We start from the raw sequence: 22,587 nt of genomic DNA, 5'->3' as shown, positions 1-22,587 counted from the left end.
GTTAGAGACAAATGCAATCGCATGGCAGGATGCTGTAAACGGACCAAACTTCAGTCAGGAGAACAACTGAGATAATCCATCCACAATACGAGGTCAGTCATTAATATACTGCAACAACATGGGAATAGAGCAGCTGTGATAGAATACAGCATTAATGAATCAATGGTACAGAAGTGGAGGAAGCACAGTTTTTGGCTTTCCCCATATTTGAGTTGAATAAAGTTTGATTTATCTGACTGCTTTGTTTCGCTTAATGTGCCTTATAATCCCGTGCACCTTATGGTCCGAGAAATACGTATTTGACTTTTTTATTTGGCACACTGCAGTTTAATGTTGCAAAGCACCTCTTTTTAACTTCAGTGGATATCATACATGGTTATGCTCAGGATATGTCAGCCCATTTCTACTCGAAATGGCTTTTGGTTAAACTTTCAGCAAGGAATTTGAATTTGCACTGTTAAATGTTTATATAGCTTTAATGCACATAAAAACAGCTGCTTGTTTAAGTGAAAATAAATAGATGGGTTTTTTTATGCGCTAGTAAAGTTGTGAAGTTGTATTTTGTCTCGCAGAAATTATATCGTCAGTTATATCGTTATCGCAAATTTTCAAATATATATCGTGATATATATTTTTGGCCATATCGCCCTGCTCTAATTTTGTCCAATATTTTGTTTTTGCCTGCTCCGTTTGCCTTTGAGTACCTGCCTGGTTCCAGCAAACTTGCAAAATAACCTGTTTTCTATCCTTATCAGCTGGCTTCTCTTTTGTGGACGCAGCAAAATATAAATTCACAGCAGAAAAGGCTTTTGATTTCACTATGATACTCAGTATCCAGTCGCTTCGAAATACAGTTTCTCATTTGGAGAGTCGATGGACATTTGGGGTCTTTTGAGGCCAGTAACTCGTTGTAAAGGTCATGACAGTATCTCTGTGTGAAATGGCTTAAATGGAATCAAACATCTCCAGAAATCAAGCACTGCTCTTGACATAAAATGCAGACGTAATCTCTATAAGCTGATGCTCCACGACAGTGTTACAGAGGATAACAAAAATACAAGGTGGTATTCTCAGTACCTGAAGCTTAAATCACACTTCGATGACCATGCAAACACTACTATTACTGCTATTACTATTAATAATTTATTTTAAAATGCTAACATTAATAATAGAATATGCAATAATACAAATATGATTAAAATCATAAGATTGCTTACCAAAAAAGCATGAAAATGTGTTTGAAGAAGTGTTTTTTGAGGAGGAACTGATTGTGTCCAGGCAGATCATTTTAAAGCTGAGGGGTCCTGATGGTAGAAGCACGCTCACCTTTATATTCAATCCTCAGTCAGAATGGCCCCACCTGAAAATACTGTAGATCCTCTAAACTTTACATATTTATTTTTCAGCTTATTACACCCAGCCTTTTCCCTGGATCAGCACTGTTTCATGGTGGGAGTCTCTGGAAGGTCATTTTTCCTCACCAGCAGAATGTTGAAAGGCTCCTGGCTGCTCCATGATTTTAGGACACTTTGAATGAATGAGAGATGAGTGCTACATTCTTCATGTGGGTTTTTAGCTTTGTAATTGACAAAAGCATTGATCAAATTGAACTCAAACAGAAGCGAAACAAATTTCTTCGTCCACTTGTGTGACAGCCTGACAAATGGGACTTACAGAATATTCTGACCAAATTTGTCAGCACCATTTATTGCATTACTGTGCTTGACGTGGCGGCCTTTCACCGTGCAATTTTTATTTGCGATTTGTCTAACATATCTTATTGTTTTCCATATGCTTGAATCAAGAGGTTGTAGTCATTTTAACTTTTTCAATTTTGTTTGTTCTACCACACCAGGCTTGTTTATTTCCCTATTTCTGTTGTCATTATTACCAATATCCAAAACTATTCGTGGTTCACCCTTATTTTCAGAAATAAAGATTTCTGTAAGACTGATATCGGTTTTCAGTTTAGGCACCTCACTACAGGAAATCTGGAGGATGTGGGAAGGCAGCAGTAAAAGTGTGCAGGTTGAGATAGCGAGAGAAAAACTAAACAAGTAAAGAGTAAAAATATAACCCCAAACTCACTCCTATTCATGATGTTTAGGTGGCCACAAACACACAGCTCAGATGCTGTAAAGCAAAAGAACTCTCTCTAAAATACTGTACTGCTGTGAACAAGAGGGCTCAGCTCACGCACCACCATCCTGAGATAATGTTAGCTGAACACCATCCAACAGTGGACACACTTAGGTTCACAAAGCTACCTCCAAACTCAGAGCAAACTCAGTGGTCAAGTTCTTGCATCTACAAAAAAAAAATGAAAACCAAAAAAAACAATGGTTGTCTGGTGATTGTATTGTTTTTTTTTCCACATTCTGTTACCGATTGCAACTTATGGTGACTAAATTGTTTCTCAGAGGTTGAGTGTTACACAATTATAACCACTTTTCATTACAAAGTGTTTGGACATGTTGCCTGACAGGAGGCAACCTTTCTGCAAACAGCTGCAGTCTGATGTGGACTGTCTGCAATCACTCTCAGAGAGATCGTTGAAGGTTTTCAAATAATTGCTTAATAATTTATGAAAGCAGACAGACTGAATGAGTCTTTTTCATTAAGCATAACTTGAGGGCACTCGACTCAAGTGGCTGCCAGCTGGTTGTATTCTGGTTATATTCCTAAAGAACAGGAAGGTTGCTGAGCACAAATGTATCAGTTAAATATGAATTTCTGTCTATGCAGACAGCTATGATATGTGATTTTCAGTGATTTATCACAGTTAATTGCTCTATTATCAGAAACTGATTGCATGTTATAGCCAACTAGACCTCATTCAACTGCAGATTGATGTCAAACTGATTGCAGACTGAATCTGTCTTGTACCAACATACATGTATATGGATGTGTTTGCTGACAGTATTAGTGTGCATGTAATGTCATTTTGCAGCTTGCAACAGATATTGACGAAGTTTAACTTTGAAGGCATAGTTTAAACTTGAAACGTAGCCTCAAGTTGAAATATATGTGTTTGCAATACTCAGCATATCACAAAATGTAAAAAACAAATTGCAATAATATAATATCATGTGTGACGTGTTGTGATTATATCATATCATGGGGTGTCTGGTGATTCCCACCTCGATTTAACAGGCACTCACACAGTACTGCAGAAGTGTGAAAGATATCCATGAAACACCGACCGTCAGTGCCTGCTAGGTGATAAAGCAGAAACTCAGTCTGGGACTGTCTCCCAGCCAGGCCAACGTCTCTGCAGTTTCGTGGTATAACAGTACCGTATACCAGAAGGGTTTAGAAGTTTGTTTGGCGATTGTAGAGCCGCAGGATCATAGTCTCTTCAATATATCCGGTTGTTCAGTGATGACGCGACGAATCCTACTTCCGGGTCTAAAGTATTCTACGTTTAATATGGCTTTTGTGTTGTTAACATGTTTAATGTTATGTATTTTCTTCTATTTGATCTCAAAAAGCTCCTAAAACAGTCAGTGATCACTGTTGACCTCCCTCGGCTTTTATTACCACTAATCATTTATTTAAGCTCAGTTTTTAAAACCTTAGGATGTAGCTACAGCCCAGCCCATGCAGCAGTATACAGTATGAATGACTAACCTCGTATTGTGGATGGATTATCTCAGTTGTTCTCCTGGCTGAAGTTTGGTCCTTTTACAGCATCCTGCCATGCGATTACATTTGTTTCTGACCACTGACAGCACTCACGGTAACTTTTATCGAGTGGAAAAAAAGTTAGCTTGTTTATATTATGCTAACATAGCTGTGTCGCTAGCGGTCACGTAGCACATCATTATATACCAGCTAGCCCAACTTCAGTAACCCTACAAACGTCACTGCTGTTTAGTTTTCTGTCTTCATTTATGCTGGAAGTGATAACAGAGCTGTACGTTTTAATTTGTTTCCAAAACCCCGCAGTCAGGACATGCTATATTGTATTTAGATAGAAGCTAGCGAGCTAACTCCCTGCTAACTTCTAACTCCGTTAAATGTCATAAATTCCGTTTTCATGGATGCCTGGATGTTAAACTCAATTGTTACACCTGGTAGAGCAGAACGCTGATCATTTTATTAACGATGAAAGACTTTAGACAGTTTTTCAACTCTCAGTAATGCCACAGTGATCGTTTGATATATGGACCTGCAGCGGAGTTTAGACTCAGACACGGCTAGTGATGTCAGACTGAACAACCGGATTGCTTGATTTATACAATTCATGGAATTTGGACAAATGCCAGGACTGACTGTGTACAGCCTGTCAGTGCGTTTGGCTGGTTGTGCTTCATTATCACTGACAAATTCTCAGTACAGTTTTAAACCTGGTGTGAGACATGACCTTGTTGAAGTAGGGAGTGGGTAGCATGTTGTTAGTATACCAGTACATTTCAAGTTCAGGCTTATGAATGATACCAGGGAGAAAAGGGCCTTACAGTAGGAATGTTTTCGTGTCTGAAACTGTAACAATCTTCAATGCATGAAGAGCAGCATGTGGTGAGACACTGCCAGCGTGAATGCTGATCTGCATACAAGTTTGTCTCATCAAAAACACTCTGGATCAGTTCATTAGAAATGAACAACTCAATAAAGCCAATTGGCTGTTCTGGATCAGGAGCATCAACAGCATCATTGAGAGGTTCAGGATTCTCTGTGGAAGTAAAGCTTCAGGCCCAGGAACTAGAGTTACATGGTTTACTGAGGCCCTTACTTGATCACCATCCACACCACAGCCTTCTGCTTGAGCTCTACCCCATCCAAAAGCTTCACCTCCATCCCTTTTCCTGTGTTTGACCTATAAATAAATAAATTACTAAAATATAAAAAAGGAATATTTTTTATTTAGGAGCCGTGTCGTCCAGTATAACCAGGACCCCCTCTGGCATGTGAAAATGGAGAGAGAATGGAGAAAGAAACCTGAATTGTTCAGCTTCTTGTCTGATGTAATATTACAGGAAAACTCAACAGTTATCAGTTCTGTATTTCACCTCTCACATCGCAGATATTTAATGGATGCTCCTGGATGAATCTAATTATCAAACAATCTAAATCTCAGGCTTAAAACATGTCTAAGTGTCTTTCCTCTTGCATTTCTGGCTGCTGGGAACAGAGAACAAGACCTGAGCTGTGAATCCTTTAACTCTGTTTCTGAAGAATCACAGTCTGAAATCGAACTGTCACTATCAGCAGGTTGATGAGCAACCTATATCTCTCCTCGGGTCTTTGCCCAAGTCCTCGAGTTATCTGTCTACTCCCGACACGTCTGCCATATGGATGTGAAAATTCAGTGTCAACAACTCCATAGTCCATCTCACGTGGGTTGTCGCATCTGTGTGGCAACTGTCATGACTCGACCCACCTGCTCCTTTTAAAGTTTGAATCACAAAGTTGACAAGGCATGAATTATCAGAGTTTGAGTCCATCAACAGCTCCAAGGTTTGCACGACCACATATTTCTTCCTGAATAGTCTGTGGTTTTGCTAGGGGTTGATTTATTTTGCGTAAAAGCTCTAAGCTGCTTCTCTCAGAGCAGATCTTCTTCCCAGAAATGCTGTAATATGCCATCCCTAACAGCTTTCGCTGTTGTCTGACAGTAAAAAGACAGATTGGTGGAATATCTCGACAATGGCTGGGACATACTATTACACACAGATTTAAAAGAGATCCGTAATATCTTAAAATAGATTATGAAGTGCATAGGAAGAGACCCCAGGATTGAGGGTGATGTCATGAGCCATCCAAAGCTGTAAAAAGACTAGTTGCTGCACTCTGAAGTAGATGGAAGTTGTGAGCTAGGTTGTAAAGATAAGAAGCCAGATGGGCAGTGAACGTGAGAGCACTCAAACTGCCCTCCACAACGTCTGATGTAGTGAAGTTGCAGTGTAGTGACAAGTGTCAGCAAACCTGTTGGAGAATAGAAATAGTACAGGTCCGACTGATTTGAGCGTTCTGACTGATTAAGGATCAGGACAAGCTGTGATTAGAAGTGTTTTCTTTTTAATGTGATCTTTTTCACATAGAATAATGACAAGTACCAATTGCACTGTCATCATCAACAGTTAAACAACTACATAATAGTAATAATAACAAAACCCAATCTTCATAATTGGTCCTCAGGTTCAATTTCAATGGTGGATAAAGGAAAAATAATAATAACAATAATTTCTGAGTAAAATCTGCACAACATGTCGTGCTGTTGTCTTCATTTCAGATAAAATAAAAACGTTTCCATTTCTTAAAATGCAGACATCGTTTGTCTTTAGTCTTACTTAACTTTTACATCTAAAAAAATCTGCAAAGGAACACATCCAGAAATGCATTTATTTCCTTTGCCAAACTGGAGGGGAAAAAAATTGTGAAACAGTGAAATATGTTTATGAGGCGAGATGTGTGGAGTTGGCGCCGAGGAGAATATTTACAGTTGAAGATCTAGCAAACATTTGTATAGAGCAAAAAGAATCTGGGTCGCAGTGATGCCCCAGTCTTAATTATGATATCTAATCAAAGAACATGAATGAGTTTGGCTAAATGGATTAAAATCAGCCTCATCTTTCCAGCTTCCATACTGTAATTAATGATTTGTCATCATTCCCCATTCATGTGAGGTGCTGCTCAAACACCAGCTCATCACTTTCCTTTCTCCACATTATGCACAATCACCGGGGTTTGAATTGAATTCTTTTCTGAAATCCAATATATGTTTAAAAAACCCACACATCTTGTAATGGGCCAGGTTCCTGTGCGCTCATTCGTCAGAAACGGGGATAAACAGAAATATCAATTAGCATATATTTGTGTTGTCAGAGCTGCATCAGACCGGAAGTTCTGATGTCTGTGAAATAATTACCTGCGCTTTGTATAAGCCATGGGCAGACTGCTACCTGGGGAGGCTTCTAGAATAAAGGCAGCCTAATGAAAACAAAGCTCACCTTAGGTGTTAGTTTTGTGCTGCTATGCCTGGGTGAGCAGATGAACTGGGGGGTGGGGCGAGAAAAAACGACTTTTGGCTGCTCTCTCATTCACGAGGGGTCGCCGCAGCAGGTAGCGCCTCATATTTGATTTAGCAGATTTTTTACGCCCGATGTCCTCTGTAACACAACCCCAAAGGGATTTGTCTCCTCCCGGGATCAAACTGGGGCTCTTTTTGCTTGTTAGGCAAATGCGTAAACGACTACACTGTGGAGCCTACTAGCAGATGAATTTGGGAAATGTGGCAGAAACAAAAGACACGCCCAATGGCATGGCCTTGCAATAATTTACATTTAATATCCAAGGTCTTTGGTAGGTGAAATAGCTTGTTACTTTTAATCGAAAATTTCCATGTGGGTTTCATTGAATAATGTGGGATTACTTTAAAATAGCAGAATTAAAAGAAATACATTGCAGGCAAAAATGCTTCTGTCCCCTCTCCAAGCAGCTAAAGCGTCTAGAAGCAGGACTGCAGATTTGAGTTTGTTGGTGTGTCAGGGGCATTTACCACCACAATTTATCACAATGTTGTATATATATATATGTCATCTATATGTAATGGTTTTACACTACTGATCTGCCCGAGGTCTACGCTCCATCAAATTGCTCGATATCACAGGCAGCAAAAATGACTTGGCCCAACAGCAGCCTGAATCTGCCACACCGAGATGTCTCATGCCAGACCTGTGATCAGTTCCCTTGTAGCTCCTACTTCAGTCAGCAGCAACAAAGGAAGCAGCCACACTAAACACCCTCCCACCCACCCGAGACAATGTGCTAATGTAAAATGGCCTGTTTTGACACACTGCTTTGTGAGCAGATGAACAAATACGGGCATCGCTTTAGCTCTGTGGTGAAAGATGACAGCGAGATAACAATAATGATTTCTGCAGAAAGAGTGCAAAGGCACTCAACGGTGATAAGCAAACTGGAAAAACCAGTGCAAGAACATCGAGGCCTGGGTCATCAAGATGAAGAAGAAATAATATCAAAACTCCTTGTAGAGATCCTGGCTCTGTTATATGTGTCCGCAGGCCATAGTTTTAGCTGCGTGGCTTTGTTAAAGTAAAGGTTTCCCCCGAAATCTATGCTTGAAAGGTGGTTGTTAAAAGTTAGTTTCCTCTTCAAAAACAGCAGAACAACAACCATATCAGCAGTTTATATGACCACAACAAAGAAATGCATGTCTTATGGTACCAATGGATAGCAGTATAAGTAGTTTATACAGCTAGACGAAGCCTGTGCTGCAGCAGTGTTTTGAGACCTTTTGATAATTTTTCAAGCCTTAAAAGCCTGTCACTGTTAAAGTGCATTGTAACTGGCATCTATACAAAGCTGACCAGAGCTTCTGATCTCTTCTGAAGAGGAGACTTTTTTAACAGCCACCTATGAAGCCAGCGTGAGTGATTCTGAAAGGACAATTTTAGGTGAGAAAACATAAAAATCAATAGCAGCTACACTGGAGACTATGTTTTCTATGGCGACCCTGTTTTACAAGAATATAATGATGAAAGTCTTGGAAGTTGTTGACAAGTAGTCCACATTAGTGGGCTGCACACAGGTTCATTGAACACTCCTACTAGTCCCGCCAAAGTGTGTTAAATTATAAGTCACTGAAGGGCTGTGATCATACATGTAGGCATCAAGCCTCCCAACACTTCTCTCAGCTGAAAATACATTAAAAATTGGCTTTATGTCACCGTAATGCGATTTAGTATCGACCACGGTCAATCCGAGTAATGAATTTGCCACTTGAAGCCCACAAATCTGCCATTATGTGAATACAGCACATTAAATAATCAGCACATCTCTAAAATCTAGTGTACAAGTGAATTCTTATTTTGTTGAAAAGCAAAAAAAACTCAGAAACGGAGTGAAACCTGCCTTGAGGCTCCTTCAGTAAATCTTGCCTGAGGGCAAGGAACACCGTGGTTCAGGTGGTCAATGGGCTAACTAACTGACAGGTCTGTGTGGGCTCTCCACAGGATCTGCACTTCTCTCTTGTGCTTATTTAATTTTACCCACTCTCACATTGTTTGCCACTTATTTGTCACAATGCAGCAATGCTTTCTCTAAGGGGAGAACCAGCGTGGACGAAACCATTGTCCTCTACCCGCTTTCCTGACAGACACTTTTTTGGCATAGGGAGTAAAGAGCTTTGTGGTTAGTGCCAAACTGATTTCCTCGGTGGGTTTACTACTGGTGCTGGCAGTCTGCGTGGCATGTTGACAACGGCTAAAGAGCCAAACTTGATTGCCTCTTTTCCTGCTCATTATTACAGTATTCGTTACAGAATATGATGCGATTTCTTAACTACAGTCAGCACTGGGCTTGTGAGAGTGCTTATCCCCATGTTGTAACCTTTACTGAAGCTAAACATAACCTGTGTTGGTGCTGGTCTCTCAGGCATCGGAGCATGCTCTTATAAACCACGTTGAGTAAACTGAAGGTTGCATCATCGTCTGTGGAGGACTATACCTTGTATGTTTAAGTTGTAATCATATTTATTTTAAATGTTACAATTTTCACGTCCAGTTATTAAAAACAAAAACAATAATTCAGATAGCCAAGAAGACTGAAAGAGAGCCTTTAGTGAACAAGATCTAACTAGAGGAAGTCCCGAGGTTTTTGAAAGTCATCCCATGGAAGGACTGTGAACACTTGTCTGGAATTATATCTGTTTAGAAATCATTGCTGCCAACAAGATACAAGCAGGTCTCTGAGGAATGTGACACTGTTCCTTTGCCCCACTCGGTACCAGCAAACGCCCCACAGTGTCCCCAACCAAAAGATTAAAAAGTCCCTAAAAAGTTTTTTAAATTCAGAAACTGTATCCAACATATAATTTCAGCGTTAAATAAACATCAGCTGGTGGTCTTTGGTCAATGTCTTGTTATGGTTGAAAAATATTCCCAGCTGTATTTATTACTTACTGAACATTGCTGGTTCATGCTTAGATGTTCTAGGAAGAGTGAAACACGTAGGGGTTAAACTGGGATTGTGCAGGTGGGGACCCCCAAGGTCGGGTGTAGCGGTGTAGTATGAAGAAGTGAATTACTTAGAAATAAGTCAAATATTTGCTTGTTTTGTGATATAGATGTTTCTTTGTGTACAGGCTGTGACCTGTGCTGCTACTCCTGTATTCACTGCTTTTCACAGGTTTAGCACTTTCACTTTCACAGTTCAATAAGATATAAGCAGATGATTCATGAGCTACATGGCTGATTTCCAATCCTTAGACACTATAACGGGCATATAAAAAGTAGAATTCGGTGTCATGATCATTGCCCTAAATAATAATGATTTATTATATATATTTGATTGTCTACGTTTGACCTAACCTACCATTTACCATGAACAGGGTGCTCTGTACCAGTCCAGCCTATGGTGGAGACGTTATTCACCACATTACTACAAACTAAGCAGTGTAACCAACACTAAACTGCCTGGCATTTTCATGCAACCTTTGAATAACACAAAATTAGTATACTTGTACTATGGAAAAGCGCAATTTAATCCGCACATAATTTATAGCTCAAGTATCTGATTTAAAAGCTCTAAAAGGAATGAGGACATTACATGAAAGGTTTAAATTTCCACTTTATCAGATTTCATGTGCCAAGAAGTCTTTACCTCCATTCCCTTTCCTGTGTTTCTTACATCTTTCTCAGTCTCTGACAGTGTCACTTATAAACTTTCTTTTCCTCTCCCTGGGAAATAAAGAACATTTATTTGCATTTTATATTATCTGTAACTTCAAAGAACTTTATTCTGTTTATGCTTCTCGTCCAGCTAAATCCTGAAGTACTGCGACCAACTGCATTTACATCTACACCAGCTCACATGCATGAGAGGAAAAAATGGGCAGTCCTGTGGGATATGATTATTTTCTTATTATTGAGAAAGTATCTCCTTGCTGTCACTGGAGTAACTCCAGACTACAGGACACAAAAAATGAACTCATCGACATAAACATTAACCTGCCTATCAGATTTAAATGCTCGTTAATTGAAGGTGCCAGAACGCCGTTACAGATTGTTCCAGCCCACTTTCACCCCTGACTCAAATTCACGATCTCTTTCTCTGGGGTTCATTTCTCATCCTGCTGAGGTAACCAACTTCAGACAAAAACAGCGGCATCACAGGGTTTATGATCCTGACATCAGGGGAAGGCTTATGGCGTTACAGTGGATGTAACAGCCCAACACGTTCATTTCACAATGGAAAAAATGATAGAGAATTAATGCAGATAGGCTTAAACCTTACCAGCTTTAAAGTGTCGTTTACATGTGAAAAAACATTCTCTGGTAATAATAATCTGTGTACATGAATAAGGGGTTAATGGTTCTCTGTTTGCAATCATTTAGCAAATTAGTTACAAAGAATGAAGACACATGCATTTAATTCTTTCAGAATAATTTGATTGATATTTCTCACTTTGCAAGAGACGTGTGGCTAGATCTCTGTTCTACATGGAACCAACCTGAGTACCTGTCTGTTTAAGGTTGATGTTGTGCCAGTTTTGATCAGAGATGACGGTGTATGCTTTTATAACTAATCATGTTAAATAATCTAAATTGCAACATTGAACAGAAAAAGTAATACTAATTTATTTTTGTTGTGTTCCAGTTGCCTCGTTTTCAGTGTTTAAAATATTTCAGTCCTTGTTGATTCAGCTGTACCTGTAGTTCCTTCTGCTAGCTGTACATGAGGCTTAAAACTGCAGATCACACAATACAGGAGGCAGGAACACAAACTACGGTGTTGTAATTGGAAAAGAAAATCAGGCAATAGCTGGCCTTTTCCACTCTGGGTGGGACCGTGATGTGATCTTATGCTGCACATAGCATGAGTCTATAAACAGCAGGGTTACCTATCTAAGAAGGTGGTGGTGGTGGTGGTGGTGTACCTGCACTCTACATCAAATGCACACTGTGGGAGCTCTTTCTTGTTCCACTGCTCCCTCCAATATTTCAAAGTGATCCACTGAAAACTGCCAAAAATGACTGGCCATGGTTTGTCGATGCAGTTTTCAGTTAGTGCTGCAAACACAGACACTACTGTATAATAAAATCTAACACTATGAAACTTGAGCATATATAATGTTTTCATATATGTATATATGTGTCACGATCCGCAGTGGCAGACCGAGTGGAGAGTGTGTGGAGGACTCAGGTGCAGACACGAAACTGAGTTCAAACGAAAAGCGAGCCTTTATTTTGACTGATGACATGTGGGTCAAACAAGGCAGAAGCACAGTGACGAAACTAAACTATAACTAAACTGGGAAACTGGCATTATGATGCCACAGAGAACTATGAATACAAACATGGTGGGTGAGAACACAGACGACGCGACACTGAACACAGCAAGGCTGAGGACCAAATACACACATGAGGTGATATGGGGAAGTGGAGACACATGGGCACACAGCTGACTAGAATGAAACAATGACAACACAGGGGAGAGTAAATTAAATGCAGTGAACAAAGAACAGACTCTTTCAAAATAAAACAGGAAACACGGAGACATAGACATGAAACGAACTAGACAACAAGAGCCACACAGACATGACACATAACAGGTAGGCGCACGAACCAGGGAGACCGAGTACAGGGGAAGATGACAGAAACGACAACATGAACTTGACAACATAAGACACACAGACATAAACACATGAAGGGCAAGGGAGACTTAACACAAGGGTAATACAATAACAAATGAGCTAGAATAACTTAATGAACCTAAACAAACAATAAACACACACACACACACACACACATATGTATTAAAAAGAGAGCTACTTTAACCTCCTTTTACTTTTACCTCCAACAAGGCATTGTGCTTTTTGAAGGCTGGTGTACAGACTGTCGAGTACAACCAGTACAAAGGAAGTGATTCTAGCATCTGGTGATTTGCCAGAAGTAAACAAATGACTTAAATGAGCATGGCTGGAGCACTTGCTAGATGTGCTCTGTATGACAGGAAGATCAGATGGTGAACAGAAATTACTGATTAACTGGTTACTGGTTAAAAAGCTCAACCCAACATGCAATATCCCAGTTTTTCCAGGAAAAACACTACCTGGGTTCCTACAATATTAATACAATAATTACAATAATTTGGTGAATCTGTTGAAATAAAGTAACACCACCAACAGCATGATATGCAATATCAGTGACACAGTAATAATTCCAGTGACAGCCTAAATCAAACGTGTGGACCAAAGTAGCCTAAATATTATTGAACAATTAGCATTTAAGAATAACTAAACTAACTTAATCTTTGAACTCTTCAGGAGCTTCAGGATATTATCACATAATAATATTGAAAAATATATTTGACCTAAACTGTTTTATCTTGGGTCAAACGTTTGAACCAGCTGCTTAAAGTAACCGTGCCAGTAATTTCCATTCACCGTTTTCTCTTCGTGGAGCGCTGCTATCAAGTGCTCCAGCGATGCTTGGTTCAGTTCATTGTTTACATTTGGGTCGCACATCACCAGCTGCTAGTATCTCTTTGTTGCCTGATTGTGCACGATGTTGTGTGTTTGTCTCAAGTGGTGGAACAGAATCGACTGCAGGAGCAGTTTTCTTGCACATTTTTCAAATCACCGTTGTTCAAGTAACTTCCTTTCAGCTACTAAATCGTCATTTGAGACGTAATATGTGGCTCTTGCTGGCAGACATGCCTGGGCTTGTCTCGCTGTTCTGCAAACACAAGGTGTTGCTATGGCAATGATATCTAAATATGACACTTTAAGACACACATTAATATACCACCACAAGGCTGCCCTTGCTGGCACCCTGTAGCAGCAGATTCACACTTCAAATTAGGTAGTTTTCATTAACAGTAACTGATTGGAAAAGAAGGAAGGAAATGCCCTTTATTTTACTTGCTGTAAAAGATGCCGCTTCCTGCATGTTGCAATCACTGATAAAGCATCGTTCACTATTTTCTTTTCTATACTGTCAGAAATACCAGAAACATCTAATTTCCTTGAAATATCATCCTATAATTTTGCCCATCCCTGTTTCCCATTTTGAATACTTTAAGATTCCTGCCTTCAAAGACACAAACATATCTCAGTTTGGCACACGCTATGTCATTGTCTAAGTTTCTGGCAAGGTGTGTTGACAACCATGTCTCCCCATTGCAGTCAGTAAGTAACCTTACCTGGTGATGCAAAGGTTGAAGGTTTGAATCTCTAGACTGTCAACAGTGCTGCTCTTCGCACATGGGCGTGTGTTAGGGCAACAGGCACTCACAATCTGCTCGGACTCTGTTTGGAGTACAGTTCCAAGTGTTTCTTTTCTGACTGCTGTAGTTTGTGTCTTTTTGTCATAAAACTCATCAGTTTGACAAAATTAAGTCAGACGCACCTTCAGTCAGTCAACTGCTTAAGTATAAAGATGCCTATTAACACTTAACTGTTAAAATGCCACTGAAAATGTGACAAAGAATTTCACTTTGAACTTGTTTAGAGTGTCAACAACAGCGCAGTCTTTGTTATTCTGATGGCTTTGGGATAATTTAGTCTCAAAACAAATCAAATCTCAAAGCAACCTTGAACTTCTTACATGTTAAATCACTTTGTAAAGTTGATGAGATTTCTGTATTTTGTGAGACTCGCTTTTTGGCACATTAAAGATTTCACCTGTTTTCTGAGTTAAAAAAATAATAAACAGCAGGAGGTGTCTTCTAAATAGGAAGACAGTAATATTTGTCAAGAAAGGTGACATTTTCTAGACATTGCTAATAAGTCAAAGACATTCTTCAGCAAAGATGATGAGACGGATGTGTTTTTCCAAGTAAATCTAAATGTGTCTTTTTTTGTTGATCCAGGTGCTACTTGTTGGATGGGATCTCTAAAGGAGCCTGGCTGAACCGCTCAAGCATCATATTCGCAGGGAATGACAAGTGGTCTGTGGATCCACGTGTGTCCATAGTGTCCAGTGTTGGAGACAAACATGAGTACAGCCTTCAGATACAGAAAGTGGATGTAACTGATGATGGCCTTTACACATGCTCGATTCAGAGTGAGCGTAACCCACGGCCAAAGCTCCTCAACCTCATTGTAAAAGGTGCGTGCAGGCCATGCGTGTTCTTTACTTTGTCTGTGTGTAGCATATGTATATGTTGGTGATTATCATAACTTACATTGTTCCATTTCCAAGCATGCACGTGTTTCAGTTGTCTGCACATATCTGCAGTTCAATTTTGGTTGTTTAAATCGTAGGTGCAGAGTTTTCAAGCATCACAAAAAGCGAGCTGCAGCTTCCGTCCTGTGCCTTTTTCTGATCTAACACCTTATGTCTTGCTCACGAAGGCAAAGGCTTGAGAAATTGCTTCGGTGACGGGAAACCGACATTTTAAGGTACATTGTATGCCCGCAGGCCATGCAGCAAAAAGCCGGTTGGTTTAAATTACTGGAGGCAAAGTAGCTTTAATCAGGCCTCTCTGGATTTTGTCGCAGCAGGCAAAACAAAAAGAGATCCAATTCTGATAACTTTTAACTACATCCTGCACTTGCTGATATGCTATATATGCACTATGCATTGCTTAGCAGACGATAATGTTGTGAATTTTAGTTTTCGACACAAATGTGCTGGCACTGAGCTTTTTAGAGGTTGTCTGCATTGGGCTTTATCTCGGGCAGCGTGCATTTTTTTTAGGGATTTTAATGGGCCCACCCGTGTTATGTTTCTTTTCTAGGCTGATGTGAAGATTTCATTAAAAAATGTCTCTCTCTTAATCCTAATATTTATTTCACAACATTGTCTCCTGGCCTACATTCACACACACACACCCCTCGGCAGGTATCAGATTAATTGAAAATGCACAACAAATTATTCTCATTCTGCTTTAAGCCTAGCCAAGTTAAGGATTAATTTATGAAAACATAATGTTGCACACCTCCGCACAAGCAGCACAGTATTAATAGAAGAGGTGAGGGTCAGGAGCACTGAAGTTTGAGCAGTGATATGTGAAATGTGCAAGTGGAAATAGCTCTCCAGCTGGCGTCTCTGTTGTGACATATGGAGAGAGCTTATGAAAATTCTTTTCAGGCATGTGATCCTACCTGCAGTTTGATTTGTTTGTTGTGAGCCGTAATTGAAAATATTTGTTTCGCCTTTATCCACGTTAAACTGGTACAAGAGCACTAGGGTTTGGAAAAGAAAAAAAAAGAGTCACATCAATTCGCAAACAGCACGGACGGCGCTTCTGTAAACTGCTATCCTGTGAGGTAGCACTTTTCGCCGAGGATAAGAAGAGTAGTCAAAACAAATCACTGTTTACCTTCTCAGGTGTCCGTCCCTGTTCAACAAGCAGCACAACATGAAAGCAGCGCGCTTTTAAAACAGTCTGTTTCCCCAAATTTCTTAATCTGCTGCCTGTAGTGTGCAAATATTAAACTGTGTGGGCGTAGAGCGGCAACTAAGGTTGGTTTCGAAGGTACAAAGTGGTGTTTGAACAATTGTGCTTGTTTGGCTGCTGATGAGAGCGCATTCACTGTACTGCCGTTCAAAAATGGCCTTTGGTTAACAATCCTAACAATCCTGTCGGTTTTAAAGGGTCACAGAATTTAAATGCTATACTCCTGGTACTTTTTTATAGGTCCTATTTTGGAGGACGGACTCCACCCCATCCATTTTCGTGTCAGTCCACAAAGTACAACGTTTCATAGAAAAATCTTTTAGTTGATTGTAACTTTCTGGCAAACCTGCAGACAAAATTGCAGGTAAACATCAGCTATCTGAGTGAAAGTTGGAGGCAAAAACTGAAATCAACAGTGAAGTCCAGGTTTTATTCTTACATATAAGAACACGTGAAAAATATGAGATTTTTTCTGTCAGCGTGATATATTTGGCATCAGTAAATCTCAAACGGAGACAGGATTAGAAGAAAGTGAAAGATCGCACTGACTTTGTGGAGCTGCACCGACACAGCTCTGCTGATCCGTCTGTGCAGGTTAGCATAATAAAGTTACAGCAGGTGGATAGATAGTGCATTGAGCTACAGATTAGATTTAGTGTGTAACCTCCTTCTTGGGCCGGTTGTCGTCACTTTGCTGAAAAACTTTTCTGGTTGAAACTCGGCCTTTCCGATTCTGCTGTCGTCACCTTCCTGTTTGTTGTTACCTGCGTCAACTGTGACCACATCACAGCCCCATAACTGTTCATGCTGGCGCTTGACTCCCTGCAGTCTTCTTCTTAATGATGGATGTTATGTGTGCTGAATCAGTGCTGATGTAAAACAGAAGAAGTTGAAGCGTTTTCTCCAGAAAGTCTCATCTTTTCAAGCCGTTGTAGCAGCTTCCTGTCTATAATCTGGGAATCTTTGAGCTTCACTCATCTATCAATTAAAAGGTGGTAAATCTGACCTACTCGTACACGCGGGTCTCCACACCAGCCACTACAGCTGCGGCGTGTGCCTCAGGTAATTAAAACTAAAGAGTGCACAGCAAGCTAAAACAACATCACAGAGTGGGGCGTGCCACCATTCACAAAGATGACAACAGCAAGCAAAAACAGGTCAATATAATTGGCTGTGCGAATGCAAGCAGAAAAAAACAAGCGCCCTGAAAGTTTGTAGTTCTCCGGGCAGCTCCCTGGTGAGCTGGTACCCTCAGAGTCATGAGAAGTCTTTAGTGCAAATGCACCTTATCTAATTTCTTTTTAATCTCTCATCAAGAAATTGAGCGTCCATAGCCTCACTTATTGTTTGTTAATGAAGATAGGCTTAAACCTTTAATATAAATGCAGAGTTCTATCAGCACTTGTCAACTCCTCAGAGCACCGCAGCGCCTCTGCAGTTATAGCCACTGTGCTATAGCTGAAAGGTCACAGGGGCAAATCCCGCCTCTGCCAATGTGTCCATCAGCAGTCTTGAGTCTTGTTAGCGTTTCCTCAAGTGAAAGCATACACCCCCAGACGCACGCACACACCAACACAAGCACACAGGCGTTCGCTTCCTCTCAGCGAATGATGAATTTACTTCTAGAAATGTGTCTGTTCACTGTAAAGAGATTCCTCAAACTGGCCTTGAATACTGATTTTATAAAGTAGATCACATATCAGTAAGATGGGGCACGAAACACTGTTCTGCATGTCCCTTCCTGTGTAGGTAATAAAAGTGGCCATTGGCATTCAGTTGCCTTTATTAAAGGTTGACGCATCAAACTTTTTCTGAAAAGTACATTTTCTGCAGTTTGTTTTTTTTTAGGAAAAGTCATTTTGAAAAGGCACACAGAAGCTTGAAATTGTATTATATCTGTAAGCTCAGTAATACAGAATGATTGTGCTTCTTATGTTGAACTTTTAGGAGCTGGAATTTCAATGAGATCCATGCAGTAAGATGTGTAATGCAAATTTTTAATGGGGGGGTGCAAATGGGCACTGGTATTAGTAAGACTGCTTGGGGTTAGGTACCAGGAGAGAAAAGGTCAACACATCCCTATAAGTTAGGGCTAATTGCTGGTCAAAAGGTTATAATGAAAGCACCTTTGTCTGGAGGTTATAATAAGAAAATCTCATACTTTTTTTACACTAACCTATTGTGTTCACATTGTTGAATTTGCCCCATTGAGCAGCCGTTATAAGCAATTCTAGGATTGACTAGAGTGGAGGGAAGAGAGTGAAGACTGCTTTTATTTGCTGATATTCACATGGACAGAACGCACATAGCGTTGCTTTCCCTGCTCGGGCCACATTTTACAGGTACACCATGTTTCTGAATATGTATGTGATAAACTGTAATCAGCTGCTTGGCAGGCAGTAATGTGAGCTGCACGACCGTCATGTTTTTGTAGGCGTTGGTTTTCCGAAGAACAGTTTGTAATGGGAATCTTACCAGGGGTGTTGTGGGTCATGGCAGCTCCTCACCACTGGCCATATGGCCACAATCAAACCGAAGCTAATGTGCCAGCTGTCAGCTGCATAATAAGTCTTGGAATGGCTAGAATTCCTGATGGATGTGACATAATGGCTAAGATTTGGCAAAAGTTTGACCTACAAATAGCAACTGTTGTTCGCAAATGTAACATGTTGACCATCAAAGTCAGTGATGTCTGAGAACTGCATTTTATTTCACATAAACAATAACGAGGCTGAACAGAAGCTGTTTAGCAGAGAGCCTGCAGCTTCGTTAAACCTGTAGTGTAGGACAAAGACTGGGTAGTGATAGCAGAAAACAAAAATATCTGAACGCTATATGAAGGGATGTGATCACTGTTTCCTTGATGGATGATGAGCGGACGATATAATCATGTGAAAAAGTGTAAAACATGGAGATCCCTAAATGTACTATCAGCTTTCAGTAAAGCTTGATGGTGTTTTGATTGTGTTATGTATCTAAATCTGTTGAGTCATCAGGCAAATGGACAGACAGCTCTGTGTATCTGAGAGGGAGCTGCAGGCAGGAAGTATGCTGAAATACAGATGACTACCTCCAGCTGATGAATGCCGATAGGCATGTCTTTGACAGGTCGCTAGAGCTTGTTAAAAAATTTGGTTCATTACATTGCCAGCCATTCTGTCCCAAAGCATATGTGTGGTCTTCTGGCATCTCTGCCATTTTACACCATATTGTACTTCAGTTCATTTTCTTTGTCAAAACTGTGCACTGGGAAACCTTACCTGTCACTGTGTGGTAGTTGTGTACACATGCTTAAGCCCACTCATCGAGAACAGAGAGATTTCTTTACAGATGAGATGTAGCAGAGGAGCCGCTCTGTCATGTTGCAGAGGCTTCTGGGAGCATGCTGTTTTTTTCATCTGCTGAAATGAAAGGGAAGACTTGCTAAGAAAAAAAAACAGACACTTTAATCTGAGCTTTTCAGTCCAAGCATGCAACATTTATTAATACCGCAACACAAATGTTACAGTTGACTTAAAAGGATTTCATGGCGTTGGATTTTTTTGGGGCGTTTTTACTTTGCTTGACGGTGCACCATGGAAGAGTAACATGGAAAATTGGAGCAAGAAGGGATTACTGCATGAAAATATGCAATGGTCTCAACTCATTTCAGGTGCATGGTTGGGTCTTTGAGTAGTTGATCCACCGAGCAATTATGCTTATCTGAAATGAATATCTTTGTCTGCAGTGCAGGGAGTGGCTTTCTTGCATCCGGTCATTTACAGATTTGAAAATGGAGATATTTGAATATTTCACCAAGCTGTGGGGCAGAAAAGACGAATGCTAAAATACAAGCGAGGAACATTTGCCAAAAGTTGGATATTTTTAAGGGACAGCTTGTGATGGAGATGGAAGTAATGTTCAACGCTTCGCTTCATAAATCCTTAAAATTCACCAGTCCCTTAACAATGATGACTTGGCAAATTGAGAACCCACTGAAAGTTTGTAACTTTGATAAATATGTAAAGCTGTTTTTGGAATTGTTCTACTTTTTTTCTTCTTTTTTAAAAAAACTGAATCTCCATGTGTTTCCTTTTTAGTCGTCTCTCGCTCAGCAGAAACCTTTACATTATTTATGGCAATGAGAAATAACGTCAGTTTTATACGAGCGGATGAAGACGGAGGTAAAGACGAGAATTTTTTTCCCTCCTTCTCTGGAGTCGCATCCCTCGGGAGTTCTCCTTACCCGAACCTACGGCACCAGGAATCTCTAGTTATCGTCACGCTTCTTAATGCATGAATCACATGCTGCTCTATTAGAGGCTAGAGGTGGGATATGACTTTGCTGTCTTCTCTAAGAATCATTTAATCTCAGTGTGACATTTATCCCCCTCAGAGACCTTATGTCACCTCAGCAAATTAGACATTTGCATCTGTGCCCCTCCCACCCCCCATAGCTTTTTTGCAAACGGCGCCCCTGATAGGTGGGTGGAAAAATTGTTCAGAATTGCACTGGCATTACAGCTCAGAGACACACAACGCCGAGGGCACCGTCTCGGCACCACATTTTCTCTTTGTTGTCATTGCACATGGAGTAAGCTCAGTGCGCCAAAACAAAAATAGGAAGATGAGAGGACTGCGGGTCTGTCGGATGCAGAGAAGCATATTCATATTCCACAGAGTGATGCAAAGATTAAACTCAGCTCAACTCCAGATCTACTTTTTTTTTTTTTTTAAATTGAAATCACAACAACAGTCCTCTGAAGGTGCCAGTGCCCGCTCGCCCTCTCTCTCTCACGTAATCTCAGCCAAAAGCAGTGATCATAAGGCCACAGGGGGTCTGCTAAATTACTAAAGGGTCCCTGTTTTCCTCCAGGTACTTTTGGCACAGGTGCCGAGCAGTTAGACCATTCTTCAAATACTCGACTTAACAAGATTAAACCAAATGGGCTCTGCCTTGTGGCTGTGCACTGATTATTGAGTGAATGCGAAATGCTCTGACCATGAAGTAACTAGTTCATGTGAACCCTGCTGTTCTTCCTCGTCTGCATATTCTCCTCTCTCCATCCCGCTTACACTAACTTAGCAGCAATCCCCCCCCCCCCCCCCCGAACAGCATCTGATGCAGGATACTGAAAGATTGGCATCAGGCCCAGCCCGCCCCTTCTGTACATCACATAAGCGGCCTCCTCCTCAGCCGCCATTCTATTCCTCGCTCTCGGTTAATTAAGATTGTAGATGTGATAATGCATTAAATATGCACAGCACCTCTCATCTAAGAATATCTTGTCACAGCGAGGAAGGGGAAAGAAGCATACTTCCTTTCACCATCAGTAGCTGCTCACACAGGCATTGGAAATGCATTTCAAGGTTTCATCACCATGAATTTGTTAAGAGAAATCTTGTTCACATAATGCAGTATGTCTAAAGATATAGGATTTCATGTGGGATTTTACATGTTGCCCTGGCGTGGTGTATTGCTTCGTAGGGGTTAACGTTTTTCAAAAATGTGAGCAGTAATCCTGTATGTGATGAAAATGCTTTGGACATTAATATGGATCAAAGCGGATCCACAGTGAAAAGTCGCCCACGCCCATGGAGTGAGTCAGCCTGGAAAGAGTGTTTCACAGCGAGAAGAGAAATGGAGGGTTAAACCTCCGGTTGCAGCTCCTCTCTTTAATGTCAGCGCAGAAGCAGTGTGTAATTACATGGCATAAAAAGACCAAGCAAATCGCAGTTTATTCGTAATGTGCTATGATTCTGTCAGTCTCATTAATTGTTGGGTGCTTTTAAAAAAAAGATTTCATTTTCTCGTGACCTGAGCCCGAAAATACAGTCCTGTCAAGCATCGCTAAAGCACCTCTGTGACAAAATCCACACAGCGAATGCCTTTGCGTTGCCATTTCTCCTTCACTGACTGTCACAAACTCCACTTGAGTATTAGTGACATCGATGTTATAAAATTTACACGTAATTGCAACCTAGCTCTGCTTTGCTCTTGATTCAATTTCAAACAGATTGCTCCCACTGCACATATTGGTTAAACAATTTTCCTTTTAAACTCGATGTCAAGTAGCTTAAAAAGTTTAAAGTTAACTTCTGCATATTTCAGTGAAACTGAAACACGGCGGGACATTTTGTCAACAGTCGATGCAGCTTACCTGAAGATTAAACTGAATGCTGCTATTAGATTAGACATTTACTCTAATAGTCTACAAGCGTTACAAGGAATGAACA

General features: G+C 40.5%; 1 protein-coding gene across 2 annotated transcripts in view; it reads left to right on the top strand.

Annotated features, from left to right (window-relative positions):
* negr1 (neuronal growth regulator 1) overlaps positions 1–22,587 on the top strand; it is a 165,906-nt gene that overhangs the window by 37,550 nt on the left and 105,769 nt on the right. For both annotated transcript variants that reach the window (XM_085433304.1, XM_085433305.1), the window contains exon 2: positions 14,839–15,077. In XM_085433304.1, the coding sequence (XP_085289430.1) occupies positions 14,839–15,077 (239 nt within the window). The remainder of the gene's footprint in view (positions 1–14,838; positions 15,078–22,587) is intronic.

This window comes from Copadichromis virginalis, linkage group LG15 (genome assembly GCF_057382275.1).
Source record: "Copadichromis virginalis isolate Kocher_CV1m ecotype Utaka linkage group LG15, C_Virginalis_male_GT1.1, whole genome shotgun sequence".
Lineage (NCBI taxonomy): Eukaryota > Metazoa > Chordata > Actinopteri > Cichliformes > Cichlidae > Copadichromis > Copadichromis virginalis.
Note: the sequence above shows the minus strand (reverse complement) of the source record. Positions and strands in the feature narration are given on the sequence as shown.